Genomic DNA, 19,537 nt, shown 5'->3' on the forward strand with positions numbered 1-19,537 from the left:
GTCATAATGATTATGCTTCTCTAAGCTTTATTTAGAGAGAGAGAGAGAGAGAGAGAGAGAGAGAGAGAGAGAGAGAGAGAGAGAGAGAGAGAGAGAGAGAGAGAGAGAGAGAGAGAGAGAGAGAGAGAGAGAGAGAGAGAGAGAGAGAGAGAGAGGAGAGAGAGAGAGAGAGAGAGAGAGAGAGAGAGAGAGAGAGAGAGAGAGAAACCGGAAGCGAGCGTGGGAAAGCGCATGGGTTAATTTTATAGATGATTATTTCTAATAAAGTTAGGTTGTGAAAAAAAAAAATCTTTTGTGTCAATATACAATTAATAATAATAATGCCTAATACATTGTTGAAAAGGGGAAATTTGCCATTTGTTTGAAGTGTATGCTTTACTACAATAAGGGTTTACTATTTTTTTTTGTAAAAAACCCCAAAAGTATCTTAAACTATTAATCTCTTTTACATACTTTATTAATCCGAAAGGGATTAACCCCGTTTATAAAAATGCTTTGCAAAACGACAATAAAGATTGTATTTCACTATTACACCTCCTCAAAGATTAATCAAACTCAGAAAGGCTGTTATTTAGAATTAAGTAGATAATGCTACCTTTTTTTGTGAATTAAAGCATCACATCACTGTTTAATGATTATTTAAAACTATATCTTATGTAGGTTGAGTAGATGGAAAAGAAATTTCTAAATTTGTTTGCCAACTTCTTCGATTTTATTTTGAAGAATCAGACCGGATGTGAGACGTGTCGTCTTAGTTACCTTGACGCCCCTGTGAAGAGTAGAAAACGGACAGTCGCTGGAGAGCAAAGGAGAGGAGAGAGGTGGGGAAAAAGCAGTGAAATGCAGTAAAACCTGAGCGACCCGAACTCGAGTCAGGATAAAAAACGAGGAGGAACATCACAGGCGGATTATTTTTCTTTTATAATTATCCTAAAAGTCAGTAAACTCCCGCTTTTTGATGCTGTCCTCACGGAGGTTTGAGCCAATAACGGACTTATTGGTCGGCTGAACCATGCAGAGGCTGCTGCTCCTGAGTTTGGTGTTGAGTTTTCAAACTGGTAAGACTGCGTTTCTATCAATGTAGCCCCAGATCTACACAGTGCACAGGGTTAAAATGTGATTTAGTTTGAAACTACAGAGGCTTCAAACCGCACGGAGCCCTCTGTGCGTTGGCATGCACTCAGAAGCGCGTGTGTGTGTTGGAGAGAGAGAGGGGGGGGGGGGGGGAGAAAAGCGTTCAACATGATTTCATACCATTTCACAGCATTCCCTTATGAACCGCAGTAATGGATCACCTTAGGCGTGTGTGTGTGCGCGCGTGAGCATGCACGTGCAGCTACGTGTGTGAGATACAGAGTGCACGCGCGTGTGTGACTGCGTGTTAGCGCCGCAGCAATTGATAACCACACTTTTTATTTTTATTAATCATTGTCGCGCGCCTCTGTATAGCCTCGTAATTCTTGCGTTTGGATGGGCGCGTGCTTGCATGCGCTGAACTTGACCACGACTGGTATGTTTGTGTGTGTGTGTGCGCGCACGCGCCCGTCGGCCAAAATGAAATGACCTTTTTTTTCCGCTCATGACAAACCCACGGTGCCGTTATTCAGACGGGCCGTGGTGAGGCTCTGAGGACGTGACGGGAATGACAGTGATTGAGCTGCGCTGCTCTACATGCCAGCAGCACGACCACGCTGCTATCGCGTCTGAATAGCTTGTAAGTCAATGACACCACTGCTACCATCTCCATGTAGTGAAAGATAGCTCACAAACCTCTCCCCCCTCTCTGTCTCACACACACACACACACACACACACACACACACACACCCACACCCACCCTTCTGCAGCCCCCATCCCACTGTACTACCTGTTTGTCCCACACAAAGCCCTGCATGTTTCACTCTTTCTGTTGCAGTCCTCTATGCATTTCATCAGCTTGTGCAGCAGCAGCAGCAACAGAAGCAGCGCCCATGCATCTGGTTCCCCCCGTGTACCTGTGGGGTGCCAGGTAGGCTATTGGCTTAGGATGTTCACAGCTGTAGCTGAGTTGCTGGGAGACAGGAGGCTGAAAGAGGAGGATGAGGGAGGAGGATTGCTGTAGTTTGCATAAGCTACCTGTTTGATCGAAGCATATCTGTGTGCTGTTAACACGCAGTCACCGCAAAACGTCCCTTTTTTTTTTTTTCCATTCCTATTGTCTACCTTGGCTGACTGGGAGCGTGCACGGCTGGCTGCTGGCTGGACCAGTAGACCACTTCATCATAGGTAGGGGGCGTGTTCGGGGAAGGGAAGGTATGGAAAGGGATGATGTCACCGTGTCTGCCAGGCTTTGTGTCGCTCAGCCGAGCTCGCTGCGTTTCACATCCACCCATGGTGTGTTGCTGAGGATCCAGGCGACGCACGCATCTTATCTCCCCACACACACACACACACACACACACACACACACACACACACACACACACACACACACACACACACACACAGAGTGAGGAGCAGATTTTCATCAGGTGCTCCACGAGTCCACACACGACACCGTGTCAAAATTGTCGAAACTTAAAAAACGCTCACTCCATCCAGTCCCCTTGTCACTGTCACATGCTGTTGTCCTCTTTGTCCACTCATGGACCATCAAGTCCACATGACTACCTCAGCGACACACACCTTCAGACGTGCATAGACGCACATACACAACGTGAGTGGAAGCATGTGTCCTATTGTCTGACGCTGGGCTGTTACCGCGCTAAAATCCATTTGTTGGACTCTCACACAAACGCAGATGTGTGTTTTATACTCTCGAAGGGTTTCCTGAAGACGACGAGATGAGCCGGCTCTTTAATGCGGCTGCGTTTGTTCAGTGAGATTACAATGATGTCATGGGTGGAAGACGGGGAAATGTGGCGCTGTAGGTTTTACACTGAACATGCAAAGAGTAGTAAAGACGATCCGGAGAGCTGCCTCACAAGAGACAACACTCATTTTGGGTTTTTTTTTTTTTTTTCTTCAAAAGAGCACCCAGACTCTCATCTTTTCACTCGACAAGTAAAACAGTATTTTATGGGCTGCAATTTGCACACATGTAATTGCCTACTCGTGCTAATGATTGGATGGTTATTAGTGCAGCAGCTAATTAAGGCTTCCAATCTGAATGTTTTTAATTTATTCATGTTCAATGATACAGATGCAACCAGGACTAACTACGGTCTCTCTGGAGGGACAGATTTAGTATCCTGGCCTTGTATCTACATACCGACCTGGTAATAAGTCCCAAGCATGCGCCACCATTAACGCAGCTGTTAAATGTTACTGCATAATCAATCATTGCAAACACACTCCTTCCACTTCCTAATGAGCTGGGGAGCCTTGAGGTCGGACTTGCAGCACAGCACCTACAGCCCGGACTCAACTGCTGACTCGGACAAAGGCTGCGATGCAGGTGTGCCATTTGTCAGCCTCTGTCCTTTTGTGCGGGCCGAGGCCACAGGCTGCCGCTGCCGCCGCCGCCGCCGCCTCGTACTGTACGCTCAGGCTCTGAATCACACACAGTCGAGACGTGAATCATAGACCTCAGACGGATTCCTGTGTCGAGCTCAGCGAATGGAAAATTCAGATGTTGCAAGAGTCAGATGCATTTCGAAAGGGGCTTTTAGGACCCGGAGGAGAAAAAAAAAAAAAAAAGAGATCCTCAAGGGGGTCTTAGATCAAGAGAGTAGTGGATCTACTATTATGTGTTTAATGACTCAGATATGAGCCGAAACAAAAGAATGAGGGCGAGACTCGTAGAGATCCAGCACGGTGCGAAAACACTGGTGAAACGGCTGATCTCTCCAAGGTGACGCGTGACATTCAAACCCAAACAAGTTCTGTCCGCTCCTCACGCCCGACTCCTGACCGTTAACTCCAACCGTGTCGTTAGCCCGAGCTAACCTCATGTCGACGGAAGCCTCCATCTCATTAAGCCTTGTGCAGACACTGAGAAATTCATCCTCTAAAATTGGTTACAGAAGAATGGGGACACAAATTGGGCTGTAATAATGACTAAAACTGCACTTGGGAAAAAAAACCTTCTTTGCTTTTCACATAATGTGCCGTTAAAGTTTGAAGCACACGGCGGCACGAGCGACGAGGCTGAAGAAGAAGAGAAAAAAAAACGTGACGCCAAGCGGAGCCCAGTCGCCTCGATCCTGCATCGAGGATCTTGAGGATTACCCCTTATGGAACTATTTCCAGAACCGTTCTGAAGGCTGACCGACCGTGCCGCCGTGGTGCAAGTAGTGAACGGTTCGCGGCCCACGAGCGTAGATCTGGAGTGACGTATGTAGCGAGGCAGAAGTCTGCGTTTTAATTCTGATCCACGCGAGCGAGATGTATGGCTCTGGAGCATCCGAGCGATGGGGTTAATGTGAGAATTCAGGTCATATTACGGGAACTGAATGAAGCCTGTTTACTGACCAAAAAAAAAAACACCAAGTAGATCTAATTGACGTAAGCCACTGAAAGCAGTCAGTGAAGCAGTTGTAAAGCTTCATCTGGGAATGGAGCCCATGATGTGATATTGTACGTCCACGCCTCCTGTCCCCCTTCGGGTTCCCTTCAATCTGCAAATTCTTCACATTTCTGTCTTGGCGGGTGTTTGTCAAAGTGTGACGTGCTGATTGCTTTTCCAAGTCGATGTTTGTTTTGGGGCATTCCTGAGTGTCTTCTGTAGGAGCGGTGCTTGCAGATGGAGAGAGAGAGTTAATTTGTAATATTTTATAGAAATCGAGTCACACTGATTGTTGTCAAACTTGCGGTCGTAGGTACGAGAAGTGTGCAGAGTTCCTTTCAACATTCCCCCCCAAGCAGCTACACAAACATTCCCCAAACGAAGCCCCGGGATTAAAAAAGGGCCTCGTGGTGTGATTGTGTTTGACAGGCCGGGGGCATCCGAGTTATAAAAAGAAGAAGGCAACCAAAAACACACAACATCCCCCTTCACATTGTTTCTTTATGCAGAGTCCCCCGAGCAAGAGAGGAACACTTTATCACATCTGACTGAATCTATTGGCCTTGTTTTCCCAAACCGCACGGCCACATTCTGCAGCGAGGACCAATTTTAGGTGATGGAGGAAGAGGTGGTGGTGGTGGGGGGGGGGGGGGGGGTCGGTTCCAGCTAAAGTTGTTTTGGGGAGAAGGAGGGTGGACAAAGAGGGGTAGTCTTGTGGACAGGTGGGTGCAGAGTGATTAGACTTTTTTTGGGGGGGTGGGTTTGTTTAGAGGTGGTAAGGTGGAGGGTGGGGGGGCCAGTATCAGAAGGAGGGTGTGCTGTGCTGGCTGAAAAGAAAAAGCAAAGCCACGAGAGAGGAGCGAGGGACGTGGAGGAGGAGGAGGAGGAGGAGGGGTGGGGGAGGCCGGTGGCGGAGAGAAAGGGACGATTACTCAGGCTCGACTGCTCCCTCAGTGGGGACGGTGAAGCTGCTCATTCAGACAGAATATGTTGGAGGCCAGTTCAAAGGCTACATGACGCTGGACTCAGGACTGATTGAACCTCGAGCTGCGCTCTCTCCCCCGGCCCTGCTCCTCACCAGGTTCACCGGCGTTAATCAGCGTTCATGTTCACGTTCTTCTGAATGCAACACGGGACCTTTTTCTGCATATCAAAATACATTCCTTCTCTCACTTTTCTGTCCCTTCCCCTTTTTTTTAACTTTGCCCCTCCCGTGCTCAGTCCGTGCTGAGGGACCCTAACTCTTTGTTTCCCTCGCCAATGTCCAGTAAGCCATTTTTCTGCTTCCCAAAGTTGACTCTTTTCCCCTTACTGTCCACAACATCTTTCCTTTGTTTTTCCATTTTTGTTAGCTCTTCCCCCCCTCACCATCCCTCCCTCGGATTCCTATCTTTTTACTGTATTTAGACCCCCTCTCCCAACATGAGCCTTTTTTTTTTTCTACTTCCCAGAGTTCATTCCTTTCCTCTGGCTTGTCCCTTGTTGGACTTTTCAAAGTATCTGTCTGTCTGTTCTTTGCTCCTCCTCGGACCGGTCCCTGCTGAGGTTAACTTGCAGTAATTGCTGTTGCTCCTGATCGTCTCTCTTCTGGCTTATTCACAGTTCCTTTCCAAACTTCTTTTCCTCTTCCCAAAGATCATTCCATTCCTCTTTTCTCACCCTTGTTGGACCTCCTTTTTTTTTTTTTTTTTCCAGATCTGGATGTTTTTTAAATTGCCCTCGACCCTGCTCAGTTTCTCCTCAGATTAACTGGCATCAACATTTTTTTGGCATCTTTTTATTCCTGCTAAAGTTTAAACTTTTTTTTTTTTTTACCCGTCACATTTTCACTTTGAGTCTGACCCTTCTCTCCCCTCCTCTGCTCACTCGCTATCAGGGTTAATTGGCATTAGTCTGAATAGCTGTTAACTTTTTCTTTGGCATATTTGGGTCCTTCTCTCGGCTGTCTTCTTTCCGTGTTCGTTCCTCTGTTCTTTCTCTTCATTCTTCAGTCTGACTCATCCCCCCCCTCTCGTGCCCCCTCCCTGCTGAGGTTAATATGCATTAATCACAGTTGCTATTAGCTTTCCTTTTTTGCACATTTGGGCCCCTTTCTCAACATGAGCCTTTTATTTATTTATTTTTAAACCAAAGTCCATTCCTTTCCTCTGTCTGTCCCCTCCTGGACCTCTTTATTTTTTCAATAGGACTTGTCCCCCCCCCCCGCCCCCCGCCCCCCATGCCCCTTTTCTGCCGAGGTTAATTGGCGTTATAAGTGTTGCTGTTAACTTTTGTTTTGGCACATTTGGGTCCCTCTCCCAACATGAGTCTTTTTGCTAACCAAAGTTCATTCCTTTCCCCTCTCTGTCCCCTCCTGGACTTCTTTTTTTTCTCAATCTGACTTTTCTTTTTTTTTTCTTCCAAAGCCAGCCCCCCCCCCCCAACCCCCAACTCCACCACCACATCCATTACTTCTCCTTCTCTTTCCATCTACCCCTTTCTCTCTCTCTCTCTCTCTCTCTCGCTCTCTAATAAGTTCCAGATGTGGTTCCTGCATTCCTCTGGTCGGTGGAGAGAGAAAGAGACGAGGGGAGGAGAGGGGGTGGTATGAGTTGGGTTTTTTTTTTTTTTTTTTTGGGGGGGGGGGGACAGGAGGAGAAGCACATGAATTAAAACAGGGAGCGCATGATGAGGAAGAGGAGTCTATGCACTGTAAAACACGCGCACACACACACGCACACACACCAGTGTGCGCTGGAAAACACTCAAGCAGAGGGAAGGAGAATGGATGCGTTTGTGTGTGTGTGTGTATGTGTGTGTGTGTGTGTAATAAAGGGGGATGGGGGAGGGGGGGATGTCGGTCCTGTAACCTCAAAAGTTTTGGGACATTCTCCTCCTCCTCCTCTTCCCTCCGTCCCCCTCCCTCCGCAGGAATGTGGCTGACGCTGATGATGTCACTTCATTTCTCTGCTCTCCCAGCTTCTGCTCCTCTACAGGGACGAGAGAGAGAGAGTCAGGGGGAGAGAGAGAGAGAGAGTCAGGGGGAGAGAGAGAGAGAGGGGGGAGAGAGAGAGAGAGAGTCAGGGGGAGAGAGAGGGGTAGAGAGAGAGAGAGAGAGTCAGGGGGAGAGAGAGAGAGGGGGGAGAGAGAGGGGTAGAGAGAGAGAGAGAGAGAGAAGGAGAGGGATAGAGAGAGAGAGAGAGACGGAGAGAGAGAGAGAAGGAGAGAGAGAAGCAGAGGGAGATATTCGACTTGTTCCATCCATCGTCCCTTTATGATAACAACATTAGGGTCAGCCGTCCAACTAAATCCGTTACCACAGCGCCGCAACGCTCGCCGTCCCCTCGCCATGTCGTGTAACAGCCTGCAGGCTAAGTTGTTGCCGACTACAAATAATGAGTGAGCCATCTCTTAGTAGTAATAATCATCAATGGCCTTGGAGTCCAGTCATTAAAACCATTTTGTGCAGATGCAAAGACTGCTATGAAACCCTCGAGGCCATGCTTACCTTAACTTAGCTTTCCCATATTTTTAGTTCCTGATTGGCCTTAACCTAGTTTACATCCTGGCATGTCATGTCCACTCCTCTGGTCTCGGACAGCTTCAGACATCTGTGCGGGAACACGAGCATCAGAGCGACCAAAGCTGTGCTTATGAATAAGAGTTGGCTGAAAAGCCCAAAACAGATGAAACACGATGTGTACGTTCTCTCTGCCCGTGCCCACCGTCTCGACATTTATTGGTTCGGAGGAACGTTGCATGAAACCGTCTTTGATTGACAGCGTTGACTGATTAAGAGGAATACAATAATAGCAACCGCCGCCCGTTGACTGACGATGCAAATCCATCTTCAGGGAGCGAAGGAAGCGCACGTCAAAGCTGAACGGTTTGGTGTTGAAGGCTGGGCCTTGAGTAAGATGAATGCACCGTGTATTCATCACTTTTCACTATTTCAACCAATTCTTCTCATTACATTTGTTGTCACTTGTAAACACCAGAGTGTATTACATCACATCCAATGTTAACTGTTGTTAAGACATCTTCAGTTGGAGTGATTCCAATCAGATTGACCCCCCAGCTGATACTGGATTAAATGATCTGGAACACCAGGTTGGGGAAATCATTTTTTATGGACGTGTCGATGGGAATCGGCTCTATTAACATGTTTGGACCGGAATGAGCCGTCCACGAAGTTGAACTACATTTAGGAAGCTTGCTGTCGTTCATGTACATGCCACTGTATGCCATAGCTTAAAACAGTCCCCACTTAACTGGAAGTAGGGACACAGTCGGCACAAACACTCGAGTAGCAGCTCCACCTTCTTTTTGTCACGTGACACCGAGAGTCATTCATGGAGATCAAGGAAGTCCGTGATTTAGAAAAAGATGTCGGTACATGTTTCTGTGCATGATGCAACGCTCCTCATTCATGAGGCAATCTCTGCTGTATATTTTAAAGCTAAATGCCTTAAAATGTAAAAGTCTCCAAAGCTCATCTCTGATTTATGAACTCTCTTTGCGTTCTGGTCGTTTGGCGTCTTCGCTGTCGAACAGAGACGCCTCCTCTCCGAGGCGACGGCGTGCAGTGGTGGTGATACTGCCGAGGGGCTCTCTGTTTGAGTATTGCTCCCCTGCAGGAGGTCAAGGCCCCCGGCTTTTATTGGATGGTATGTGACAGATGACATTGCGAGAAGCTACAGTACATACCAATAAAATTAGATTAGACCGGATTGAATTAAAGCGGACCTTGGAGGATGTGATTTATCGATGGCTTGTGAAAGAGTCCTGCTGGATTCCATGACCACGCTGTCGTGCACGGCGAGGTGATTTGGTGGACCGTCTGAAAGCTGTCATAGACGATGGCGCCCGTGTTTACTAGCTTCGTCACGTGGGCCGTGTGGCTTTAGGAATGGGTCGCTGCCCAAAATCAATGGGGAACCACTCCCGTGAATTATTGATTCATGATCATATCGATGGTGCCAGTGGGATTCTGTGGCGACCCCTGCGCTACAAACTACGGCGCACACGGCTACAGAGGAGCAGCTTGATGTGCATGTATCGCCCTGTTTGAGCTCATCCAGAGGAGGGCTATTGTTAGTTCTGGTCACCCTTGGTTACAGCGGAGGATTCTTTGTCAGGCGCTCGGTGTGTCGGCCGCACAAAGACTCGTGGATTACTTGCGACGGGCCGGCTTTCCAGCGCCTGAGCATATTCCTGTCAGAAGCCTCGTCCACGAATTATCATATTACCCAACACTGATCCTGGGGTTGCTATGGCCACGGTGTCTGTCATTGTGTCAGTGGTCCTTTACTGGCTGTAGTCATGGTTACAATGTCTGTACCAGAGGTTTGGTACAAATAAAGCTCTTCAGATGTGAAATCCTCGTATGAGCCGAGCCTCAGAGAACCGGGGGGGGGGGGGGGGGGTCACACACACACACACACACACACACACACGTTTACTTAAGCACACACTCACTCACGCTCACATTTAAAGAAAATGCACACCTTTAGCAGAGCATATGCACTCTCATTCACACCCAGTAATATAAAAGGGCAGACAAAGCACGGGAATCTTTCTCCTCCCGCCATTTCCAAATAAACTTGTTTCCACAGCAACCATTTTGATAGTAATAGAGTTGGAGAGGGAGGATAGAAAGAGAAGCAGACATGCTTGAAGGTGGAGAGGTAGCACAAGAAAGGAATAATGTGGCCGATGAAGGTAAGAAGACTGAGGAGGAGGCGGAGTGACCATTTTTAAGTAGACGCTTGACAGACAAAAGGAAGTGAATAGGGAATGAGAAGGGGGCAAGGCCACAAAGGAGGCGAAGAAAGAGAGGGGTCGCTGACTGCTAGTAAGAGGGAGGACGGCAAGGTAAGATGACAGAGGAAGGGAGCGAGGAGGCAGACAATGCAGCAAACAAAGGAAGGAGTCCCCTGCGTCTCTCTCTCTCTCTCTCTCTCTCTCTCTCTCTCTCCTGCGTCTGCCCCCGATCTTCCCGCCGCTCCGTCCCCACCTCCACGAGTCACCTTTGTGTTTGAGTGACACGGTGTCAGCGCGCTCAGCGGGTCGCCTCCTTTCACTCACTGCCTTCTCTCTCCATCTATGCCTCTCGCCTCTCGTTCTTATAGCCCCATCGCCATGGTAACAGGTTATTATGGCGATGGTGCAGGCGGCCATGTTGTCGAGAGAAGGCAGGCACAGGTGGTGGACTTCCCAGAGGCGGATAAATAGAGGGGGAAACGGCGTGCACTGGAGTCCTGCGTAGATACTCTTTGAAGAAGAAATGTTTTTTATTTGATTTAAAACATGGATTCACACAATGTTTGATGGATGTGTCCAACTATGACCTCCTTTTTAAAATGACCATTAAATTACAGTCGTCTCAGTCAATAAGAGCATCAGCTCAGCCTGCAGTTAGCTTCAACCAACCTGGAAACCTCGTCTCTGATGTGAGCGCGTCGAGCCTTCAGGAATGGACCAATAAACTCGATTCCAAAAGGCAATATATTCCTTGTTGTTCCGAGGTGTTTACATGGCACGGGAAAATGAAATTTGGACAAATAATCCTGTTTACATGCTACTGCACATCCTCAGATTAACCCCATCCTTTGTTTGCACTGACCACCAGCACACAGTCAGATCAGACTGGTAAAACAAACCAAAAACAAATATCTCTCATTTCTTTAATTGTAAAATTCTGATTTAATATCTGCAAATTCAACACGACCCAATCCAAAAATGTGACACTTTTAAACCTCATTTTCTTGACGTCATGAAGGTTATTGTTGATCACTAATGAACTAAGACTCGCATCATATAGAACCCTTTAAATCCTGTAAAGTCGCCCTCTGACCTATTTAGTCAATACGTTAATAACCTGAACTGAATAAAGACCTTTCTGGAGCTTTGTCATGTTCAGAAGAGAGGACGGAGAAAAGGACTGTGATTTCTGCAGAGCAGTCAGCGCTTGGAGACATTTTTAGATGAGAAAAAAACTAAATCATAACTTAACATCTAATCCAAATTCCTAAAACCTTATTATCCCTATTTCTGATCAACAGTCGGGTTGGTTAGTCAGCAACAAGAACACTGCAACTGGTGTCTTTTCCGCCTTCATTGTTTTTGTAGACTGATAGATAGATCAGCACTGGAGCTGTTTGCAGGCTCAATATAGTTCACACATTATACAGTTGATACTCATCATGTATAGAAGTGTAGCAAGCATGCATTGTTCTTGTGTGCCCAGAAATGTACTTCATTAAATCCTCTGTCCTGAAGGCTCAAAGTGGCCCGTGTGTCCACACAGCGACTGATGGCTGGACATCTGGACTCGTGCACGCTGGCGTACAGCGGGACAGGGAGGGCCCAGTCAGTGCCGCATGACTCCTACGGCTGCAACTTTGTCCTGAAACAATGATGTCATCCTCCTCCATCACACTCACAACAGCCCCGCGTCTGTTGGAGCTCGCCGTCTCTTTTGTTTCGCCTTTTTCCTGCATCTCATTCCCAGGCAGCCGCTCCGCCACACCAACACGCCGGCCACACGCGGCGGCGATATGGAATTAGACTGATAACAGAATCAATTTGGAGCGGATTGACTAACAGTGAGGAGAGAGAGAGAGAGAGAGAGAGAGAGAGAGAGAGAGAGAGAGAGAGAGAAATAATGAGGCACCGATGCAGCCGCCTGACTATTAATTGGATAGGTGGAGGGAGGATGAGGTCATTGAAAATGTTTTTTCAGGAAAATGGGTGTACCGAGTGTAAGGGAGGGTTTCATCAGACACACAGATGCACATACGCGTGTGCACTCGTACAGAAAAACTTTTTTTGGGCAGTTACTTTCCACGTCAGCTGTTGCTATGGTGACGCAAGTCTGTGATCCAGCCGAGGCTCGGCATTGGCTGGAGCTGAAGGAGGGAGAGGCAGGCAGGCAGGCATGCAGGGGGACTTTGTTGGAGGGGTGCAGAGGGGTACAGGGAGACGGCCAGACACAAAGATAATTAGATCGATGCGTAACAAATCCATACAAACGTTGTTTTATTAAATGGCATCTAATTCAATGCAACCAGTGAAGTGTCGGCTGCATGGCATCACTCTGAACTTCATCTCTTGTCCCAGTCACAGAGCGCAGGCGAGCATGTGTTCAGATGTTGGTAAGGAAGCTTTGACATTCACCACCTTACAGCAGGGCGTGTGGCAAATTTAAAAAAAAAACAACGCAGGGCATATGAGCAGCACGCTCGCTAAAAATAGCTCCAAACATCTTTGCATGCTCGTACCCTTTAAGTGATTTTCAGCCACAAATCGACGCTTCATTACCTTACTATGAAAGCACGGTGGCGTGGTGCGAGAGGTGCTCTTGGGCTAAAACGGCGGCGGCGGTTCACACTATGGCGGCTGTGCTTTCGGTGAGTCACCGGGCCGAGCTGTGCGTGCTCGCCTCTGGCTTTGTGTCTGCGTTGACAAGCCAAGGTTGGTGTCACTGTGTCTGCGGGGGCTGTTGTCCTAGGATCCAGATTAATCCTAATCCCTTTCCAAACTTTGACTAGGGCTGTGCTTAATCCCAGACTAAACTGAGGCCTGCGCCCATTGGAGATAGAGATACTCCGCTGGCTTGACAGTTTAGTCCCGATGATGGTTGGATCCCCGTTTGGGAAAAACCGCCTCTATGTGTCGATTATATGTTTGGGGTTTGGTGTGGTTGTGTTTCTGTGTGTGTTGACAGGAAGTGGTTAGCTCATGTGGCGAAGGTTAGGTCAGCTGGGCTGCCTGTTGTTTGAGGATGTGTGTGTGTGTGTGTGTGTACATGTGGTGGCAGCTTTATGTCACCGTGGTCTCTGTGTGGACGGGGTGCTCCAAGTCTCCCGGTGGTGTCTTGGGGATCGGTGACTCAAGGAAATCAGGACACACTCTAAATTTGTCTCTGCAGCATAACCCACATAATGAAAGAATACAAGCTCCCTTTGCATCCACACTCCCGTCTTGCCGCCGCACTGACGGCCTCCTTTCTACGAGCGCACACACATTCACACGCAAGCAGAAGCACTCGTGTTGACAAGTGTTAACTGGGTAATATGGAAATCAGAAGGCGATGAGCACATGTTGAAATGAGTCAGTGTTGTCAGTCCTCAGCCTTTGCATGGGTGTTTTCTCTGCCTCCACTGAGGAGCGTTCACTTTGGATTATGTTTATGGTTTACTGAGGCAGTTGAGGGAATACCTCCAGCTTGCAAATCTGAAGTGCTGGAGAAAAGGATTTGCTTGCCCTCAGGCTACTGTCAAGGTTGTGGGGTACTTTAAACCCAGCTAAACTCTTTTTACACCCATGTATGTCTGAGAAAGGGCTTTTCATGCTTTCTGTTTTTAAGACGGCATAAATCCACACAGTACATTCCAGTAATTAGCATTTGACAAATGAAGTTGCAGGAATTAAAGTCAGTCTCTCTTGCCGTCTGGAACCATCTTTTGTTTCTAATGTCTTCTCCGGCAGAAAAAAACAAACAAAAACAAACCACAACATCACTCGCTGATGAATTGGCTCGCACATCGTCACAGCATTCCCTTTGAATTCATCACCAGTAAATGGAATATGAAACAGTCGGGGGGGGGGGGGATCGCATGAGACACGATGTGATGTGATCCGTGGCCCAATATGACGATAATATGACGATACTGAGATTCTGCTATTACTGATGTAATGCTAGACGATGACAGAATGGTGCATCATGATATCTGATTAACTGAAGTATATATAAAATTCCCCTTCGAAGGTAAAGTGCCGGGTTAATGCCAGTTCCCCGTCACTTCATCCTTGAGTTCACTCCTGTGCATGTTTCGCTCAGTGGTGACACGAGCACCACCACGAGGAGCCGTGCAGTCGGGACACAGTGGATCAAACTGGAGGGGGAATTCTGGGGCGCCAGTGGCCCCGAGTGGTGAGGCCACGTGCCCCTTGGACTGAGGCTGTAGTCCTCGGGCAGCCCGGGTTAAAACATCTGACCTGCTGCTCCTTAACCGCAGGTCGTCTCTGCGTCCTGGTTTAGACGAGACGCCTACAAATAAAAATCCCCTCCCTCAAAATTGGGGGGGAATCTGTTCGGAGCGTCATGTTTTTGAAGCATCACTATTTGGCAGCAGTGATTCAGTGACTGTATGACACCAAAGAGGATGCTTTACTTATCACTTCTGAATGTGGAAAGACGTTCAGGACCACTTGAGTGTGACGTGGGGTCACTCAACGCTCGTCCTCACACACTTTTTAGAATCCCCCATTTCTCTTTTGCCTGCAACTCTCCGTTTGTGCTTCACTGACATCAGCTTTTTTTTTTTGCAGTTGCTGACTGCATTTTCACTCCAAGCAAAACAAAAACAAACTCAGATAAACCCAGCGTACAGTTCTTGTCTCGCACTAAATACCAGACATGCTGGAAGAGATAAGCTGGTTGAGTTTAGTGAAAAATACAACCCTCAGCAGTAAGTTAGTTTGTGCTCAGAAAAACAAAAAGTTAGGTTCTAATGAATCTTATTCTAACTCAGTATTTTTTAACTGTGTGAATATTTCAATCTTCAATCCTTTGTACATTTCTGTTGCTCCTCTAGTGGCCAAAAAAATCCATAAAGTCAGAAGCTGTTCTTAAAAAAGTGATTTGTTCTTCTGATTTGAGGCAACACGGAAACATTTCTGAACTTTTTTTTCCATCAACTTCTGAACAAATAATTTTAATATTTGAGCGTTATATTGTAGGTTGAACAAAGACCTGTTCTATAATCTTTGGCCATCTTTGCTTCTGTGTGCTGACTTCAGTCGATGTCACAAATAAGACAAGTTTGGGCCAGATGAATAAAGTAAACAAAAAAAGTCGAGTCCTGACGGTTTTAAAGCACAGCTCTCTTGATAGTCCCCGACAACTTGTTCTGAAAAGTGTTTTTCTGTGATATTAAATATTTATGACGAAATGAGCGACAAGGAAATGTCAAGTATGGAGACAAAAACATCCTTATATGTCATTTATTAAAGATTTAAACCCCAAAACGGACTTTGTTCGGTCCTCTTGACATTGCTCAAACATTATTCAACAAGTTGAAAAAAAACACTAAAGTAAAGGAAATGTTGAATTTTTAATGGCCACAAAACAAAGCTGAAGTTTTGTTTTAAACATCTAATAACAGTAACGAGAAAAAGTGATGAACTAAGATACTCATTAAAGTCTCAATACGTGTTAATACATCAGAACAAACAAAAGGTCCTTTAAGAGGCAGAAGCAGACTCGTGATGAGCCGTCCAGACTCGAGATGTAAAGGTTCACTAAACTCACGATACGACACTCCTACGAGAATCTGGAGGTGATTGGATCTTCTCGTCGTGCTGCTGATTGAACGCTGCATCATGTCGGTTGCTCTCTTAGGGAAGTTCTCTGTCTTGTTGTGATATTTGCACACTGTTTTTGTCTTTTATTTTCTGTCTTGAGAAGCCAAAATGTTTCCACGACCATGACGAGGTCTGCTTATCACAACCCACCTCTGCTCCACAGCTGCTGACGCTTCACCATGCTGCTGTGATTGAGTTCTTCACAGGAACGAGTCGAACCTCGACACCTTTGAATCGTAGCTGCTTCACGATTCTACGCTGTGCTGAGCTTGGAAAGTGGGATGGAGGGAGATTCAGAAAGAAAGCGAAGCTCCCACATATGTGACAGTGAGACAGAAACTACAGTCATGATTGCCTGTCAGATATTATTGAGTGGCCGTGCAAAGAATCACTTCCTGAAGGCGCTCTGCACTGACTCCAGCGTACCGACCGCTGGAGCGTGCGTTCAGTTTCCTCCTGTTTCGAGTTGGAGGCTTTACTCATCATGTTACCTCCTCGTTATTCCTGGCTTATTGTTCTTTCTCTGTTGTTTTGCTTTTTTTATCTTTACTCGTTAATCCAGTTCGTTTGGGTGTTCCTCAGGGAGCAAATTAAGGGCCACATTTTTTTTATATATTTTTTTTTTCCCCGGCTCACTGCAAATTTATTTTAAGGTATGCATGCTGCAAAGCTCCATCTGCATCTGATTCCCTTTTGTATCCTTGCACATCTCCTTTATCTCCCGCATATTAATGCACTGCTCTGTCAGAAGCCATTGTAATGATTGGTTGAGGAATATTTTTTTTGCATGACTGGTTCCCTTTTTGTATTATCAGGCATATTGTATCTCTGCACAATCACACCAAATCGCACACGAGAGGGGCAGAGTGCACTTTTTCCAAGTATGTGACAGGGCAAGGAGATGTGAGAGATAGGGTCCGAGGGGTCATCACGGGGGGCCAAGTGCGGCTGGGTACAGAGGCATATGGCAGTTGTTTTTAAAAAAAAAAAAAAAAAAAAAAAGTGAGAGACATTGGAACCTTTGGAGAAACGCTGCCGGGCTTGAAGGGAGAAGTGTGAGGGAATAAGAGAGAGTGGATAAGGGGAAAAAGTGATAAAAAAAAAGGACAAGTGAGAGAGAAGGAGAGATGTAAATGGTATGAGGTGAAGAAAAAGGAAGTGAGGGACAAAAAAAGTGAGAGAAGAGAGAGAGAGAGAGAGACGGGTGAATGAAGGGATGAGAGAGAGAGAGAAAATGCTGGAGGGCTGATATTTAATGTGATAAATGAGTTGTGACAGTCCGCCTCTAGCCCCCTTCCAACCAGCGAGGAGGAGGAACACAGAAATAGAAAGCATTATGGGTAAGAGGACATATACAGCATTATGTATGTATATAGAAAGAAGGAGGAGCACGCGTACTGTAGAGCGAGGGAGAAATGAGTGCAGGCAAAAGGACATTCATAGACAGCATTATGGATGTACACAGCGAAGGAGGCGAGTGGGGATGCATACATATTACAGAGAGAGGAGTAAGGCCATTTAGGTAAAGGACATACAACATTATAAAAGGGGGGGGAGGGGGATACGATGCAGCATTGGGTTAATGATCTACAGTACAAGATTCTTGGGAATAACTGGGCGAGGGGGAGGAAAAAAATGAAAGCGAGAGACAACATGGGGAGACCGAAAATCTAAATCCTCCACTGCGATGGCCTCTCCTCCATTGTGCGGGTGTCGTGTCTTCAAGCGACGGCTAATTACAACTTGTCATCATCCAGTGTGGAACAAATAGCAGAGCACGCCTCGTAGTTTTCCCGTCTCTTTTTTGAGAGTAAGTCGGTGGGCCAGCGTCGGCCTATCTTCTGTGGAAGTGGACTACAGACTCGGAGGGGAAAGAGTGGAGGAGACAATGACAGCCACTGTAGTTTGGGGAGTGGAAGCCTGGGAGATGACTCATAGGGAGGAATGAAGAAACAGAGAGACGAGAGAGAGAGACGGGAGGGAGAGCTGCAGAGTTTTGAAGAAACAAAAAGTCAAGAGTGAGCAAAAAAAAAAAAAAAGGGGTGTGAGAGTGATACCCCTCCTCCAGCTGAAGTTTTTTTTATAGTTTGATCTCTTCTCGACTGAGTCAGCGTTTACCATCTCTTTGTCTTCCATCTTTTTTTTTTTCTTCTCCCCCTAACTCTCTTCTGATTCCCCTCGTCTTTGACACCTCCGTCTTTCCGTGCTGTTCTAACTCCTCTCCGCCGCCGCCTTAATGGCCGCAAGCCAACGTGTGATCAAAGATGGCATTCCACTGCAGCTGGGGGAATGCAGTTTCCAATCAATTAAGTATAAAACCACAGACGCAAAAAATATGTGATATGTGTGGTTCGGGGGAATTTCACAGTGGCTTGCCTCTCTGAAATGTGTAAAGAGAGAAAACATGAAAAAGTCCCTCACTTATGTTCCTTCTCTTCCTCTCAATCTGTTTCTCCAGTGTGGACAGCGAGGTTCTCTCAGGAGCCGGCAGACCAGTCGGTGGTGCGGGGCCAGAGGGTGATCCTGTCCTGCGTTGTCTTCAACTACTCAGGCATTGTTCAGTGGACCAAGGATGGCCTGGCTCTGGGAATCGGAGAGGACCTCCGGGGTGAGACATCATCCGACCTCCTCGGGCTTCCTGTGCTCCGTGCAGCATGTGACTAAGACGGGTTGATTCAAAGCTGACTCTGATACTTTTGGATCGGAGCTGCTGATAGGCAAAATATTCCGCAGCATTGTTGAGAGTTATGGAAGTGGAAACATTGTCAAAGTTATTGTCGAGTTCTTTCTGGTTCTCTTACACTACAGAACTTATTTCACATTTCAGAGGGAAGCATGCTAAATGTTTAAAGCCTGTTTTCATCTTACTGTGGCATCTGAAACATTTGCAGTGCAGCAGCTCAGAACTCCTAATAACATTTCTTAACTTAGTATAGCATTTCATACATCACCTTCAAGGAGATCCTAGCTCACTCCTGCACCTGTAGTTGCATGCATGCTATCATCTTAGCGTGTCTTTCTGAGATGACTGTGGGAGTTGCATCGCACTTTGCAGATTCATATAGAGTCGGCCATCTTTTTAACCAGGATGTCATTGGTTCGATTCCCCAGCTCCTGCAGCCACATGTCCGACGTGTCCTTGGGCACGACTCTTAACCCCAAGTTTGTTTAAGGGTTACTGTGATTAAAGATTGAGGAGTGAGTGAATAAAAAAAGTCACAAAACCACAAAAGGAAACAGAATGAGTGTGCTGGAAACTTCTGGAGGGAAGGGACTCATAATGGAGCTGGCTGACTTTAACTAGAAAGTGTGTTGCAGCAGATTGAATGATACCGGTCTAGTTTGACATAAAACTGTAGACTGGATGTCAGATGTGGACGTCTTCTTTGTTGAGTGTAGGAGTGAAAACTAAGTTTCTCCTGTTTTAATCCAGCGTGCCTCCATTGAATGCTCATTAAACTGCCATTATATGACATATTGCTGTGTATATATATATATATATATATATATATATATGTATATATATATTACATATATAACAATGTTTTTATCCTGTACAAACATTTCAAATGTCTTATGACTCGTGCTGCACTCAGAGGCGTTTACCAATTTTTCGACCAATCAAAAAAGATCCAATGAAATTCATCCCAACATGACGTCCCGTCGTCTATCTTGCGACTGGTTTGATCCCGTTTTGGTGAAA

At 46.6% G+C, this 19,537-nt stretch overlaps 1 protein-coding gene across 2 annotated transcripts in view; it reads left to right on the forward strand.

The window, feature by feature from the left end:
• Nucleotides 1-756: 756 nt before the first annotated feature.
• The window catches only part of kirrel1a (kirre like nephrin family adhesion molecule 1a), a 38,495-nt gene continuing 19,714 nt past the window's right edge, over nucleotides 757-19,537 (forward strand). For both annotated transcript variants that reach the window (XM_079371713.1, XM_079371714.1), the window contains exons 1-2: nucleotides 757-1,058; nucleotides 18,293-18,442. In XM_079371713.1, the coding sequence (XP_079227839.1) occupies nucleotides 1,013-1,058; nucleotides 18,293-18,442 (196 nt within the window). In that variant the 5' untranslated portion in view covers nucleotides 757-1,012. The remainder of the gene's footprint in view (nucleotides 1,059-18,292; nucleotides 18,443-19,537) is intronic.

Source organism: Symphodus melops (assembly GCF_947650265.1).
Source record: "Symphodus melops genome assembly, chromosome: 20".
NCBI classification, from domain to species: Eukaryota; Metazoa; Chordata; class Actinopteri; order Labriformes; family Labridae; genus Symphodus; species Symphodus melops.